Source organism: Lepidochelys kempii, chromosome 1 (assembly GCF_965140265.1).
Source record: "Lepidochelys kempii isolate rLepKem1 chromosome 1, rLepKem1.hap2, whole genome shotgun sequence".
NCBI lineage: Eukaryota > Metazoa > Chordata > Testudines > Cheloniidae > Lepidochelys > Lepidochelys kempii.
This window is the reverse complement of record NC_133256.1, coordinates 204024304-204040643: the sequence shown is the minus strand read 5'-3', so window position 1 is coordinate 204040643 and position 16340 is coordinate 204024304. Positions and strand designations below refer to the sequence as shown.

At 46.5% G+C, this 16340-nt stretch overlaps 1 protein-coding gene across 3 annotated transcripts in view; it reads right to left on the bottom strand.

The window, feature by feature from the left end:
* Positions 1-14009, bottom strand: part of PLA1A (phospholipase A1 member A) — a 34321-nt gene extending 20312 nt beyond the window's left edge. Inside the window, exons 1-6 of one of the 3 annotated variants that reach the window (XM_073309279.1) lie at positions 13801-14006; positions 10183-10294; positions 9313-9505; positions 4673-4874; positions 2317-2494; positions 1023-1131 (exon numbers count right to left, since the gene is read on the bottom strand). In XM_073309279.1, coding sequence (XP_073165380.1) covers positions 1023-1131; positions 2317-2494; positions 4673-4874; positions 9313-9505; positions 10183-10294; positions 13801-13802 — 796 coding nt within the window. In that variant the 5' untranslated portion in view covers positions 13803-14006. Of the gene's footprint in view, positions 1-1022; positions 1132-2316; positions 2495-4672; positions 4875-9312; positions 9506-10182; positions 10295-13800 lie in introns of all 3 variants that reach the window. The other 2 variants (XM_073309294.1, XM_073309286.1) reach the window with 2 other exon arrangements.
* Positions 14010-16340: the final 2331 nt, after the last annotated feature.

Here is a 16340-nt window from a genome sequence, read left to right as displayed (position 1 = left end):
TACTTTTATAGGCCTGGTGAAGATGTAAATAAAAATGTTACTGTTGAAGATGAATCTCAAAAGACTTGAGGAAACAGGAAGAGCAATGCCAATTTCCCCTTCTGCTAAATACCTTGGGCCATAACATACAGATCTAACATCAGACTAAACTAATCATAATAATGTACATTTTTTAAAATATAGAGGAAGAGGATTGTGGTGCAGGTAGCTAGATGGACTGTCTTGTATGTAATGCACCTCTGAGTGTAAAGTGTGCCCTGGGACTGAGCTAGCTCAACATGGCAGCTCTATAGAATGAGTCACACACACTGTGCTCTCTCCTGGGAGCTGTACTGTTCCTTCTTGTTGTTCTTCCTCAATCCGAAATAAAAGCTATTCATTTGAAAGCATGTCTTTTGTATTGGAAGCATAGGAGTGATCTTTGTGCTGAGGGGCCAGCAAGGACCATCTGACGCAAGCTTTTTTTGTGGTTCCCTTGGTACGAGGTCCAATTAGGCTTCCCAGCCAGGACATTTTTCCTCTAAGATGGTAGAAGCTCTGAGCTGAAAGGGTCAGCTCTTTATAATTCATTCCTATTGCTGTCAGTCACACACAATCCTTTGTTATTAGTCTGAACATACAAAACTATTCAAGCATTAATGCTTTGATTCCCATGGGGTCTAGATTTCCCCATCATTACTGATGGTGCAGTGACAACTGGTCTCCACCCACCCAGTGAGTGGTGTGAATTCTATTATTTGACTGTGTGTGAAAATGTTACAGGCTCTTCATGGTCTGAACAGCGAGTCCTGCAAGTGAAATCCTGTGCTCAGAGGGTTGCTGGCCATTATTCCAAGAATAAAAAAAAACCAAAACACACACAAACACATTCCTGAACTGCTCTGTAGCTCAGAAGTACCCACAAGCCCAAGACTTCTCAGCTAAAGAACCATTATCAAACCCTTTCCATCAACCTTGACATGCTCTTTCTGTCCTCACAATTCAGGGCCATTGGGTCCAGGATTCTCCCAATGTTACAATACCTGTAATCCTTCCCAGCTGGCCTCCATGGAACTGCCCCACCAGACCTGCAACATGTGCTCCAAGGCTCACTCCAATGAAGTGCACAGATGTCCCTGACACTCCAAGTACCTGAGGAGTGAATAATAGTTAATACTTTTCATCCCAGGGTCTCAAAGCACTTTTCAGAGGCAAATCACTATTATTTACCCCCATTTTACAGATAGGAAATCAGAGACACAGGGAAAAGTGATCTACCCAGTCACAGCAGATCAGCGAGTGGCAAAGCCTGGTTTGCTGACCTCCTGTCCTGTGCACTGCTCCTGGGCTGCACTGCTTTTCTCAGTGCATAAGGTGGTTAACCAGAGAGAAGTGAAGAGTGGTTGATATTGTCCTTACTTGGTTTTTTGACATATTGATCATGGACACAAGATCACTCCAAGTCAGAGCAGTCATCTCCTCCAGCCCCCTACATACTCTGTTCCCTCCCCTCGGGTTATCTTCTGTGGGAAGTGCTCCAGAGTGAACCTCCTAGTTGGGTGACACTACCCCCAACACCTGGATGTCCCTTCAGCAGGACCAAGAAGGACAAGGTCTCTCTCCTAGCTTTGTCACCTCCCCACCCCATGCTGATGTTGTTTTCTCTTGTTGTTTCATTGGTTTTAGTTGCATAGGTTAGATTCCATTGACTTGAATGGGACTTAACCACTTACGTCAGTGTTTTCTGAATAAGGGTCAATATGATGTGATATGATACCACGTGCCCTAGTTAATACAATGGGATGCAACAGATACAGGGCAACACATTCTGAGGCAATACAGTATTATGGGACAGGACACACCACGTTTATCCTACCACCTTGCCTTTGATAGTGTTTGAGACCCACTTTTCACAGATGTAAACGATGACATAAGGGGAAAGCAATGGAGGATCAAGGCCAGTGCTTGCAATATGTGAGGATACAATACTGTGCAGGGCCTGTGATATAGGCAGGACAATGCAATATAGTGAAACACAATGCTATACAATAGGGTAAGTGAGAGGGGTCAAGAGGTGGAGAAAGGCAGAGTCCTTAGTACACAGACCCATGGAGTGATGGGTTGGAGCAGCAGATGAGAGCTCAATGCACAGCTGGGCTGTGATACTCAGGAGGAAGAGGATCTGGGAAGATGGAGATTCTGTTTCACCACTGCAGTGAGCTTATTATGGAATAAACAAAGGTCAGAGTAGAAGCTACTGTCTGGGTTGGTTTGCATTCACACCCATTTCTGTCCCTTGGCTATGCTCCTCCCACCCAGACATTCATTTCCACCTACCAGCAACTTGCTGATGAAACGAGAGATCTCTATGCTCAGCTCCATGACATTTTCCACAGCACCAGGGTAGTTTCTTGTAGCTCCATAAACCCAGTCAACTGCGACCACATTCACCTTGGCAGCTCGGAATAATGCACCAATGAGTCCATTGATCCAGGAGGGCTTTGTGCCAAGTGCTCTGGTGAGCCATCAGAAATAAATATGTCAGATGCCTTCCAAAATGGGGCAAGCACACATGCAGACTTCCCCTCTGGGGTGGTGTAGCAAGGCTATGCTTCACTAGCACAGTACCTCCTGCTAGTCATCCTGGGAATCAGCTCTTCCATCCCAGAGCACCCTCTGCAGGCTGGTGTCTCACCTGCCGCTGGCCCCATGTCCCTCTCAGACCCCAGGGTTCTGCCCCAGCAGGACCCCCACACTCTGAGTTTCCCCTCCCAGGGGAACCTCCAACCCTCTAAACCCACCTTGCCTCAGTGGCTACTGCCAGTCATCATCTAGCTCCCACTCACTGAGGCAGACTGCAGTCTGTAATAGCCACTTATCACAGACAAGGGGGTAGGACCAGCTGCCTCTGCCTATTCCCAGGCTGCCCCTCTGCCTGCAGCCTGGGTGTTTATGAGGTTAGAGCTCCCTTTGCCCTTCTCTACCTCAGGTGCCTTGCTCTCAGGCAACTAGCCCTTCCCACTCCAGGGCTAGAATAAGACTCCTCTGCTTCTGGCCCACAGCCCTCTTATAAGGGCCAGCTGGGCCCTGATTGGGGCGTGGTCCCAGCTGTGGCTGCTTCCCGCAATCAGCCTAGCTTTTCCCCAGCTGTAGGCCTCTCCAGGGCTGCTTTAACCCCTTCAGGGCCGGAGCAGGGTGACTACCCGGCTACAGGTGGTATCTCAAAATCTCCCTGCTGGGACTGCCATACAGTAGGTGAAAGTTTTGTCTACTATCAGACTGCGCCAAACAGCCTTCCATCACTGCAGTTCACAGACTCTTTTCACCTATAACCATCCTGCCCATTATGAGTCAGAAAGAAATCAGACATTTACATGACCAAAACTAACACCTGCAGTGACAACAGCTTGAGTGAAATTGCCAGAGGTGTCAGTCTTGCTGTAGTGCTTAAGCTGATCACCAGCTGAGGTCAAGAAGAAATTTCCTTCCATAGACAGAGTATAGTCTAGCGAACAATGGGATAGAGGTGTAGGCACTAGGAGCTCCTAGTCTCAGCTCTGCTACCAGCTGGCTAAGAGACCTTGGGCAAGTCACATAGGCCCAGATTTTTAAAGGCATTTAGCGCTGGAACACCAAATTGATTTAGAAGCCTAAATCCCATTCTTAAAAGGGATTTAGGCACTTAAGAGCCAAAATCCTGTCAATTGTCCATGGTATTTGGATTTTGGCTGACAAGTCCCTAAATCCCTTTTAAAATGAGGTTTAGTCTCCTAAATCAATTGGGCATTACAATGCTGAGTGTAGCGATGCCTAAATACCTTGAAAAATTTGGGCTTTAAGCTTTCTGTGTCACAATTCCTCTTCCATAAAATGATATGTATTTACCTCTGGGTGTATTTTATTTATTGATTTCATTTTATAATGTCTCACCCTTCACGGAAATTAAACTAACATGATTTAAAATCAACTATGGGCTGGCTGATGCTCCCACAATAAAACAAACCCACCAAATGGCCACAGCTTTAAAAACCCTAGCTCAAACTCCCTGCCTCCAGGATGAGAAGAAGAAAGGTGGGTTTGGCAGGCTTCCTAGCAGGTTAAGAAATCCATGCACTGAATGGCTGGGGGGACAGAGGGAGAAAACTCCAAAGCAAAGACTCTTCATGAATAAAACTAGTAAAAAAACAGGGGGAAAGACCTAATTTTGGGAGGGGGTGGGGGGATATCCCTGTTTTTTAAAACCTGTGGATATTTGAAATTTTAACATTTAATTGAAAAGTTGAAATTTGAAGTATTTTGACCAGCTCTGCAGCTTGTCTCAAGATGAGGGTGAAAAAGTCACAAAAAGTATATTAACATTTTCTCCCTTTTTTCCTTTGGTTTAGAATTAGAAATGTTGACTAGATTTTTCACTGACATTTTGAAATTCAGGACTTTTGACATGGAATATCTTCCCCTCTGATGTAAGCACCTTGCCTGATTGTGGGTTATAAACTCTTTGGGGCAGGGAATATCATTTCATTCTGGGTTTGTGCCGTGCCTAGCACCAGGGGGTTCTGGTCCATGATCAATGCTCCTAGGTGCTATGGTAATACAAATAATAAATAATAATTGCTGAGGTATGACATGAGGAGAGAGAAGGAGATCTCTGAGGTCACTGGGACTGAAAGTGTCCAGCTCAGTTTATGCTTACCTGAAGCCATGGATTATTATTTTGGTGTCCAGGCTAGTATTGAAGTTGGAGTTCTTGATGTCATCGCCAAGTGATATCAGCTGCCCACAGCTGGGGTTTGAGGAGGTGAACAGAAGAAACTGGACTTTAAGTTTCCTGCCCTGTAAGAAGCTTGCAGTCTGAAAGTCAGAGCAGGGCTGTGCTGGGACATAGGTCTCATGCCCTGCAGTGAGAAAGAAACAAAAACATGCATGCCTCGTCTGTGTATGCCCACTGGGAAAGAGCAAATGGAGGGGAGGGGGACGATAGGCTTGTAGTTAGGGCACTGCACTGAGACATTGGTGAGTGGGGTACAGTTCTCTACTCTACCACAGCCTTCCAGTGTGATCTTCAGCAGGTCACTTAATTTTTCTGTGCCTCCATTTCCCATGTAAAATGAGGATAGTACTCTTGTGGCACTGAGGCCTGTTGATAGTTTGCTACTGTGTGTCAGCAACTCATCGGGCCTGACCTACTCACTGCACCTAACACACTGTTGTCATAATCTATCGTATACAAACGATAACATGCTGGTCCCAAAAAACATTGCATGGTATATGCACAGGGATATACAGAGAGTTATAAATATGTGCTGGAATTATGTTCTTAAAATGTGCTTGGCAAGCAATAAAAGAGTGTGTATTTGCTTTTCTGACCAGCCAGGCAGACACAATGAAGGTACATCTACATAAAAGGTAAACAGAGCTGACAAGTGTGGGAGAAAACAGCCTGGCATCTACACCCCAGCAGGAAAGAGAAACTGGGCTTCCTTTTCAAGAATACATTTCAAAGGTTTACCGGACTATGACAAGAGGGGGAGAGAACCACTAATTTAAGTTGTCCTTCACCTGAGGAGACAAAGAAACCAAGCACTTTGAGATATGAGAAGGGTCCTGGCTAAAAAACTGGTCAGCCAGACTGGAAGAAAGATGGGTGAGAAAAACTTCTTTGAACAAAGGACTCTAGTTTGTTAAGTTAGATCGAAGTCTTAGAAGCCTATTCTTACTTTTGTTTGCTTGTAACCATTTCTAGCTTTATTCCTTATACTTGGTATCACTTAAGCTGATACCCTTTTATTAATGAATGTACCTCTTTTTTTTTCACTATAAACCATCTCCATGCTTTGGTTGAAGTGGAGGGTTTGTCAACCCAAGTTAAGTTAATAAGTTGCTGTGTACTCTCTCTTTCAAGGAGCCGTGAACTAGATAAAGTTCTGTGAGGGGCTGAGCACGTCTCTGGGGAACTTGGGAATTGGGGTTCACTGATTGTTACCTGCTAGGCAAGGTTTGGACTGGCAAGAAGAGTTTGCTGGCAAGGCAGACAAGCTGGTGTGGCAGTGAGCTGACACACACAGCTCAGCTGCAGCAAAACTCTCATTTGCTGACGCTGCGGGGAGTAACAGTGATTCTCAGGCTTGGAAACCCCAGCAGATAGATCAGCTAGAGTTGTAACTATTCAGATTGTGACATTTTGGGGGCAGGGACAGTCTTTTGCTCCGTGTTTGTGCAGCACATGACACAATGAAGCTCTGATCATGAATGACTGGCTTCAGAAAGGCTCAGACTGTTGGCATACCTCTGTGAAGCACATGTCCACTTTGGTCTGTGTAATTCTTGCATGTGTTTTTCCACCTCCACCCTCCAGCATACCTGGCTACTCTCTCTTAGTCACTGGAGATCTAGAGATGACTCTCTCCAGATCCTATCACCAACACAGTGAACACCAGCCAGAGAGGATCACTCGAGATCAAAGTAAGGTCCCTCTTCAGTCCCTTAAGGCAGAGCTCCAAGCCCCCACCTCCATGACAGCACATCTGCTACAGTGCCCCAAAGGGTTGTCTTTTATTCTGTGTGCTGCATTTGTCATTCTGAAAGCAGTATAAGCTCCCTGTCAACACAGGCGGTTATATTGGTCTAACTAGAGTGGTATAATTATATTGGTGTAGTTAGGCTGGTAAATTTCCCCACATAAGCAAGCCCTTAGTGTTTTGTTTAGTCCATCATCATAGTATGCAATCTGCCAGGTATATTGTGAAGTTAAGTATATTATTAGTTGTAAAGTGCTTTAAAATCTTTGCATGGAGAACACTACAGAAATACTATATTTTTATATGCTCAGTGACACTTTTACATGCACGTATATATTGTGCAGGAATGACACGGGTGACAATTTGAAAATGTGCCTCGTAGGTCATATTCATTCTTGGTGCAACTGTGACGCTCTGTACCTTGGAGGAACACCCTGCACCCCCACGTCCAACCTTATAATATGATTGTGTGGTATCCAGTGCAAAGTTTGTCATATCTGGTGTCTTCGGAAGGCTCATGATGCACTGAGCATTGTTGTTATAGTAATGTTATAGATTGTAATTTCATGTATATTGTTATGAGGCTGAAAATGTGTCCTCATGGCTTAAAACAAGCCCAGGCAAAACTTTCCAGGAGCAGAGGGGCAGTTCACACCTCATCAGGGCATGTATGAGACAAACCCAGCCTAGCCTCACAGGAACAAAGGACACTGGCCTAGGCAGCAACAATGGATCTGTTGGACTTTTGAGTGAGTCACCCCCCTTCCCTTGTCAGTTTGGGACTACGATGAGGTAATGCTAACCTGACTTGCGCTTCAAAGCCAAGAGGGAAGAAAGAACATGATAAAAGGGAGAGATGTTTGCCATGCTCTCTCTCTTCCACCTCCATCTACAGATACCATCCCCAAGCAACTGAAGTGCTGATCAAAGGGGAGAGCCTGGATGAAGGGCAAGCAGCCAGCCTCTGGTGAGAAGCATCTAAGTTTGTAAGGGCACTGAAAGTGTTAAGATCAGCTTAAAATGTGTTTTGCTTTTATTTCATTTGACCAAATCTGACTTGTGCTTTGACTTATAATGTGAAAGTAGAATGAATTATATTGAAATTATAATTCATTAAAGAAATGCTACTTGAAGGGTTTGTTGAAATATAATTGTCAGGAAGAGAAACATTAAGTAGTGTGAGACAATGGGTCCTCAAACTAATTAACTTAGAGCTCCTACTGAGCTAGGAGATTGGTAAACGTTAGTATGCAAATAAGATATGTATGTATATTTGTCAGTTTCTGCTTTCTTTTGTCTCTTATGTTAAATTGGCTTTGGCTTAGCTGTATAAATAGGTTATCTTGGGCCTCAGAGAGGGGCTCACATCTGGGTGCATTAGCAAGGTGCTTTGCTAATAAACAGAGTGGTCTGACAAATTATGTGAGTCCTGAATCTGACTTTGACAATAATCACTTAAAATCTATCTTTTGTAGTTAATAAATTTGTTGGTTTATTCTACCTGAAGCAGTGTGTTTGGTTTGAAGCATGTCAGAGACTCCACTTGAGATAACAAGCCTGGTATATATCAATTTCTTTGTTAAATTGACAAACTCATATAAGCTTGCAGCCTCCAGTGGGCATAACTGGACACTGCAAGACAAGGTTCCTAGGGTTGGGTCTAGGACTGGAGATATTGGCTAGTGTCATTTGGTTGTACATTCGGCTGGCCAAAAGTGCTCACTCATGTAGCTGGGAGCAGCTTACATGCTAGAGGCTGTGCATGTACAGCCCGGGAGTGGGGGTTCTCACAGCAGAGCAGGGTAAGGCTGGCTCCCAGAGTCGAGGATTGGAGTGACCTAGCGGATCACCGGTTCAGATAACACCAGGGGAACATCACAGCAACCCCACTGAAAAGCTTGACTCTTCCCCATGCTCAGTCTCTCGCCACTACACCCTAAACTTTCTTTCCTTCTCTAAACAACCTTACAAATCCCCTTACAAATCACTCATTATCCCAACTGAGGACACTAAAAAATATCCTGGAGGGACCATTGTTGAGTGATGCAAGAAACTGAGAGTCAAGAGACCGAGGGCCCAAGTCTCCCACTGCAGGATATGAGAATCTCCCACTGAAGTCTATTTGGGACTTACCCATGCCTGTGTGGATGGGGAAGGGAGAACTGAACCCAGGGATTGCATTTCTGACTGCAAGTGATCAATGGTATGATTGAGCAAGGCTGATTAGAAAGGACAGTCCTGTGCCTTCCATGAACGCCAATTGGCAGCAAATGAAGGAAGGAGCAGGGAGTTACAATGTAGGAAGTGCAGGTTCCATGGGATTTTAGCATAAGAGAACAGTTTTTCAGTGATTTTTTTTAAACCAACCATAGGGTCCCATATCTTCTTTCTTATTCCAGATCAGACATGCTCCGTTTTCAAGACAGAAGTCGGTTTTCTAATTTACTAAACCTGCCAAACTGAACATCCCATCTGGCACTTTCTACCTCATACTTAGCTACTTCTAATAAAAATGTTGCAATGTAAACTTAGTTGATCATTGGGTTGCTGTAATAACTTTTGTAAAGCCAAGTTGATGGACCTGCCTCACAGACACGTGTGGTGGAACCAATATGTTTGGGTAAGAAAGGGCCATTTCTACAGTCACTTTTCTTACCAAAACTCACTTGGCTCTAGCAGGGACCTGATGTACATGTTGGATTGTGTAGTATAGGGACCATCAATTGAATTCACTGCCAGAATCCACATCTGTCAAATCTTCCAATTCCTTGCCCACCACCTGTGGCGCATGAGCCTCTGCCAGTGCCCTCCTTACCTGCACATGCTGAGCTGAGCAGCAGGACAACGGCAAGAACGAAGAGAGACTTCCTCCTGGGATCCTCAGCCTTCTTCCTGCTCAATCTTCCCATGCTGCAATCCACAAGGCCTTCACCAGAGGCAAGGGAAAAGCAAGCTGTCTGCAACAGGAGCCTTCTGATCAGGTTGGTTCTGTTAATGTTTAATACAGCCTGTGTTTTTTGGAAAAACATGGGAGCCCTCACTTCTGCCCTTGCTTGATTATTGGCCAAAGTCACAGCAACAGGCATAGAACATTATTGATTCTCACATTAAGGACATTGAACCCACTCCCCTCTCCAAACAAACAGCCTCAGAAGTCAATTACTGGCATGATTAACTGTAGCTCAGTTCCTGTCATTGTAGTAATGATACAGTTCAGTAGCCCCTCCATCCAAAGTCCTTTTGACTGTTAATGAATCAAAGCCTCAGAGCTCCCTGGTAAGGTATGGAAGTATTGTCATCTCCATCTTATGGAGAGTGATGAAAATCAATTATTGGTTGGTAGCTTGAGATCACATATACCCAGCCCCCGAGCCAGCCCAGTGAATTCTATAATCTAAAGCAGTGGTTTTAAAACTTTTTTTCTGGTGACCCAGTTGAAGAAAATTGTTGATGCCCGGGACCCAATGGAGCTGAAGATGAAGGGTTTGGGGTGTAGGAGGGGTCTCCAGATTTGGGGGGGTTCAGGGGTGGGGCAGGGGGTTGGGGTGCAGGAGGGGGTCAAGGCTCTGGGCTGGGGGTGCAGGCTCTGGGGTGGGGCTTGGGATGGGAGGTTTGGGGTGCAGGAAGGGGCTCCAGGTTTGGAGGGGGCTCAGGGCTGGGTCAGGGGATTCGGGCGCGGGCTTACCTCAGCCGGCTCCCGGTCAATGGCGCAGCAGAGGTGCTGAGGCAGGCTTCCTGTCTGTCTTGGCACCACGGACCGCGCTGCGCCCTGGAAGCAGCAGCAGCAGGTCCGGTTCCTAGGCAGAAGTGCACAAATGGCTCTGCACGGCTCTCGCCCGCAGGTACCGCCCCCCGCCCCCAGCTCCCATTGGCTGGGCGGAGCCTGTGCTTGGGGCGGGGGCAGCACATGGAGCCCTGTGGCCTCCCCACCTAGGAGCCAAACCTGCTGCTGGCCGCTTCTGGGGTGCAGCGCAGTGTCAGAACCGGTAGGAATTAGCCAGCCTTAGCCGGGCAGCGCTGCCGACGGGACTTTTAACAGCCCAGTCGACGGTGCTGACTAGAGCTGCCGCGACCCAGTGCCTGACATTCCGTGACCCAGTATTGGGTCGTGACCCATAGTTTGAAAACCACTGATCTAAAGCCAGGCACCGAAAATTCCAAAATGTTGGTGTAAGTGACTTTACAATGTTACACAGCAAATTAGAGGAAAAACATTATTGGGTTCAATACAGGGGTAACTGGGTAAAACTTGATAGACGGTGATACAGAGGAAGTGAGACTAGAAGACGATCTAATAGTCTCTTCTGTCCTTAAACTCTATGATCTATGAAACCCACATTAGAAATCAGGACTTCCTGTTCCCCAGCCCCCTTCCACTGCTTCAATCACTAGACCGTACTGCCTCTCAAAATATGGCAGTGGCAAAGTTTTTACTTTAATGAGACCACTCCTGCTTGCCTTACACACATAGCACCATGGACTTCAGTGGGACTGTTGATGAGTAAGGATATGAGTGAAGCTTGCAGGATCATGCTCCAAACTATTAAAGTTTTATTAAACTTTTATTAAACTGATCTCATAAATTAATAATGTAGTCTCCATAGCAACTGTATGGGTGTAGCAACCCTGTGTTTATTCCTTATAATAGAACATAACAGACCACAAGAAGGAAACCAAGGAACTTTTCCTTCCTTTTTCAGTTAAAACTAAGATAACTAAACCTTCCTTTTAGCACGATTCATTAGTTAATATTTATCAAGTGCTTTGAAAATATATAGTGCTATATCATAAGTGCTGAGTATTAGTATTACAACATTATGTTAATACAAACCTACAGGTAAAATGCACGGAAGAGATGTATGTGTCTTCACAGCATTGTACGTACTTTCAGAGCTGTGTAAGGAACTGATGCATCACATGCTACCAGGTTACTTTAAAGGGCCAATTTCCTTTTTTACAGACATGTTTCTGGGGGTTACTTTTAAGTCATTGTGATGATTTTGGGAATTTGACTATGTACAAGCTACAAGTTCTGGTTCATTTGATGAAATTGCTGTATCATCAAATTCCTAAGAGCTTGCTTACACTAGAGAGCCTTTTTCCAAGATAGTTATGTCAGCAAAGCCCCCTAATGTCAATGCAGGAGCATAAGCCAATAAAAGGTGTTCTGACAGCAAAGCTATTCCACCTCCCGGAATAACATTGTCTAAGTCAACATGCTTATGTCAGTATAGCTGTGCCTACCCCAGGGTTTTTGCAAGTATAGCTAAGTCAGCTAGGGGGTGTGTGTCAGTTTCTCCCCCCTCTCCCGCAGCAGACATAGCTATGCCAGCAAAACTTTGTCGTGTAGACCAGGCCTCAACATATAGTGAGTCTGTCATGGGCTGATAAGTTCCCTGACGCACATCACCTGCCATGTCTGGAAGAAGCTACAGAACCAGGGGTGCCAGAACAAGGCCTTGGCCCCCCACTTTTTACCATCCATAAGGGTGAGCGACGGGGGAGAGGAGGTAGAGAGGAATGAGCAAGGGGGAGGGCCTCAGGGAAAGGGACAGTACAGAGGCGGGGCCTCGGGCTGATGTGGCACAGGGTATGAGGCCACAGTTTGGGCATCGGTGCCTCCCCCCTTTTAGGGAGCTTCTGCCACTCCTCTACAGAACAAACAAAAAAAGTTGTTAATATAAGGACTGGGCTCTGGCTAAATGATGATATATGCCTGAGTTGGGAGAGCAAGTTCTACCAAGGTGGTTTGATGGCAGAGGGGTTTGGAGACTAGAAAATCCCCAAACAGGGAAACAAAAACCAGGTGGTAATGCTAGCTTTTAAAAAGAGGCTGAGTAAGGGGGTGGGGAAGGCACAGGCTCTTGGCAGGAGATGTAGGAGCAGCCCATGTCAAAGGAAGCGAAGAGAGACAGCAGACTCCAAATTCCAGACGGGAAGCCCAGAGGAAAGAGCTCCAGGAGAGGGGACTTGGAACCCTGAAAGGATGCTGTCCCACATCTTGAAAACTGAAGCAGGAAATGGCATATAGAGGTCTTATTGTCTTGTCTGGATCTTGTGCTGTCCACAGTAAAAAGTGATCGTTTTTTGGAAATCTTACAAAGCCTGTGTGTCTATTTGCTTCAGCTACCAAGTGTCCCTGGAGCTGTAACTGTAAACTAGAGTACAAAAACAGCACAAAATGTCAATTCCTCACCTATTAAAAAAAAAAACCCAGGTGTCCTGAAGAAATATATAGGCCTTGCAATGTGCCCAGAGTCAATACATTGGGGTGCTGTCAGAGTAAGGAGAGGGAAACAAATAATGTAGTTTGCAGAAATCAGCTAAGATTTGAAAGCTGCTTTCTCACATGGAAACTGCTCATCAGGGAGCTAGAAGAGACTGGTTCTGATCTGAGCAAATTATGAGCATTTAAAAATTCTGTACTGTGTGCATCTGAGGGACAGGGCAAGGTGCATGCAGAGCTAAATTAACTATGTATTTAAGACCTAGATCATCAAAGGAGTTTAGGCTCCTCACTTCCACTGAAATCAATGGATTACCTCTGTGGATCTGACCCTAAACTCCTACATCTCATTCTAGTTTGAAGTGATTCAGGTTCAAATCTTGATGTGCCAGGTACATAAGCTTTTCCACAGAAACTGGTTGGAGCCCAGTACCACTTCAACTTTAGGTTCCTGGTGCCTATTTTCTCCATTTGCTGGTTTCAGCTACATCTTCCCTGCTTCCTGCAGCTTCTCAGCCAGCCTGCCCTGGCAGACCTGACTGGCAGAGGCGCTTCACGTTCAAACCACTTTGAAAATCACAGCCCTTGTCTAGAAAATGACTTTCTAAGGAGCCCAAGGGATCCAACTCTCTTAGGATTCTTTGGAAGTCTCAGCCTACATCCCTAGGGCTAAAGGGTTGATAGCAGGAAGCAGAAGGGAATTGAAATTATGGCACTAATGGAGGTTCTGGGGGAACATGAGAGAAGTAGAGAGGAGTCAGGAGGGTAGTGTAGCCTCTGTTTAAAATGAATAGATAGTTCTGTGTTAAACTACAGTGCCCCTAGGGAGTGAGCTCAGCTCTTGTGTTGCTCCAGTCTTAAGATCAACATGCTGAAAGTTACTCTTAGTGATTTTCTTAGATTGGGAGTCTCTAGGAACACACAAAGAATGAGGGCTGTGACCACAAACACAGTCACAAGTAAGGAATCTGGTCGTATTATAAGTTTTACTAAGTAGATGATCAAAGTTACAGTCACAAACAATGATATAAAACCTAAGAAAGCCCCTGCAATAGCTAATGCAGTATTCATACTCACATCCCCAAAGATAGAGTTGAGTCTGATGGCTCTCTCAGCAGGAGGTCATCAACAGAGGAGTGATTCCTGCTACCGTCTTCCCACCCTGTCCGCACCACAGAACCTCTTTTATCCTGTTGTTATGACCAGTCCTAATACCTTATGCATATGCATGAAGGTTCTACAACTCTCCTTTTCCTTATCTATACTTACACACTCCAGAAATGCTGGGGCACCCTGCTTGTCAGAGGTGGTTTTCTTATTTCCCCTTATTCTCATTAGCATCTTATTAATATTTGCTTCAACCTGTTTCCGGGGCTACCTGCGATAAGAGCAGAACTTTCCATGATGTGACAATCAGGTGTCTTGTGGTTTAGATGGGCACATTGTGGTCTACTTTTGCAGAACATCAACTGTTGGCACATTCTTTACAGTAATCTTGTAATTTTCCTGGCCCAGGGTTATTCTTACGTCACCCATTTATGCCAAGCCTCCTGAAGCGTAGTGTGGCTAAGCTGAAATCTTACAGGCCTTCTCCTGTAGGCTTTGCATTACAGCCATGCTTTACTTATATACCTAATACACATGTATCACTCCTGAATACTTGTGTGCAGTATTGTTGTAGCCGTGTCGGTCCCAGGATATTAGAGGGGCCAAATAGGCGAAGTAATATCTTTTATTGGACCAGTTTCTGTTGGTGAGAGCATAGGCACCGACTCTTTGGGTGCTCCGGGGCTGGAGCACCCACAGGGAAAAAATGGTAGGTACTGAACACCTATCGGCAACCCCCCTATCAGCACCCCTCTTCCCCACAGCATCTCCCGCCTGCCAGCAGGCCCCCTCAATCAGCACTTCCCCCTCTCTCCCGTGCCTCCCGCCCACTGTGATCAGCTGTTTCATGGCATGCAGGAGGCTCTGAGGGGAAAGGGGGAAGAAGCGAGGGCATGGCGCATTCGGGGGAGGGGGCAGAACAGGGCAGGAAGAGTCAGGGTGGGGGTGAAGTGGGGGGCAGGAAGAGGTGGAGCAGGGTGGGGCCTTGGGGAAAGGGGTGGGGTGGGGGCAGGGCCTGGGGCAAACCAGGGGTCGAGCACCGCCCAGCACACTGTGGGTGAGAGAGACAAGCCTTTGAGCTACACAGAGCTCTTCTTCAGGCCTGGGAAAGGTACACAAAGGCTTTGTCTACAGTGCAACTTTTGTCAGTCGGGGTGTGAAAAAGCATCCCCTGACCGACATAAGTTTCATCAACAAAAGCGCTGGTGTGGACAGTACTATGCCAGCAGGAGAGGCTTGCATGCCTCCATAGCTAATGCTGCTCATTGGAGGTGGTAATTATGTCGGCAGGAGAGCTCTCTCCTGCTGGCAAAGAGTGACTACACAGGAGACTTCACGGCGGCACAGCTGCAGCATAGTCTGTAGCGCAGGCATGGACTCAGGGCAGGTCTACACTATGGGGCTAAGTCGACTTAAGTTACGCAACTCCACCTACGTGAATAACACAGCTGGAGTCAATGTAGCTTAGGCTGACTTATTGCGGTGTTGTAACTCCACGCTGGGTCGACAGGAGAAACTCCGCGCATCGATCCCCCGGTAAGTGGAGACAAGCCCTCAGTGTCACAAGCTAAATACAAGATGGAACAGATAGTTTAGTATAAATAGTTAGCACATATTTTAAGGGACCTGTAGTGGGGGGGCAGCCCCACTCCTGCAGAACAGGGGTTAAAAGCAGCCCTAGAGAGGGCTGCAGCTGGGAAAAGGAGTGAAAGCAGCTGAGTGAGTAGCTGGTCACAGGTGTGGACAGCCCAATCAGGTTACAGCTGGCCCTATAAAGGGCTGTGAGCCAGGACCTGAGGAGTCTCTCCCCAATCCTGGAGGGAGAAGGGCTAGCTGCCTGAGAGGAAGGTACCCGAACTGGAGCAGTACTGGGGAATAGGGCAAGGGAACTGGGGAGCTCCAGCCTGGTAAAACCCCAGGCTGCAGGCCTTGATGAAGGCCTACAGGGGTACTGGGGCTACAGAGATACAGCCTGGGAATAGGCAAAGGCAGCAGTTCCTAACCCCTTGCCAATGATGAGTGGCCATTACAGGCTGCAGTCTGCCCCAGTGAGCAGGAGCTAGCTGATGACTGGCAGTAGCCACTGAGGCAAGGTGGGTTTAGAGGGTTGTGGGTTCCCCTGGGAGAGGAGACCCAGAGTGTGGGGGTCCTGCTGGGGCAGAACCCTGAGGTAGAGGGCACTGGAGTCTGGGAGGGACACGGGGCCAGCGGCAGGTGAGACACTGGCCTGCAGAGGGCGCTCCATATGCTGGAAAAGAGCTAATTCCCAAGATGATCAGCAGGAGGCACTGCACCAGTGAGGCTTTGCTTCGCTATAGGACCATTCAAGGTGAAGTGGCTCATTAATGCCCCATTAGGGAATGGTGGCAGAAGAGTATGGGGCAATAATGTGGCCACTGTGATCAATGTGGTCAACCGGCCACTTCTCTTTGAGTGGTCCCTTAGAATATGTGCTTACTACTTACGCTAAACTCTCTGTTTGATCTTGTATTTAGCTGTTGCTGTGACTG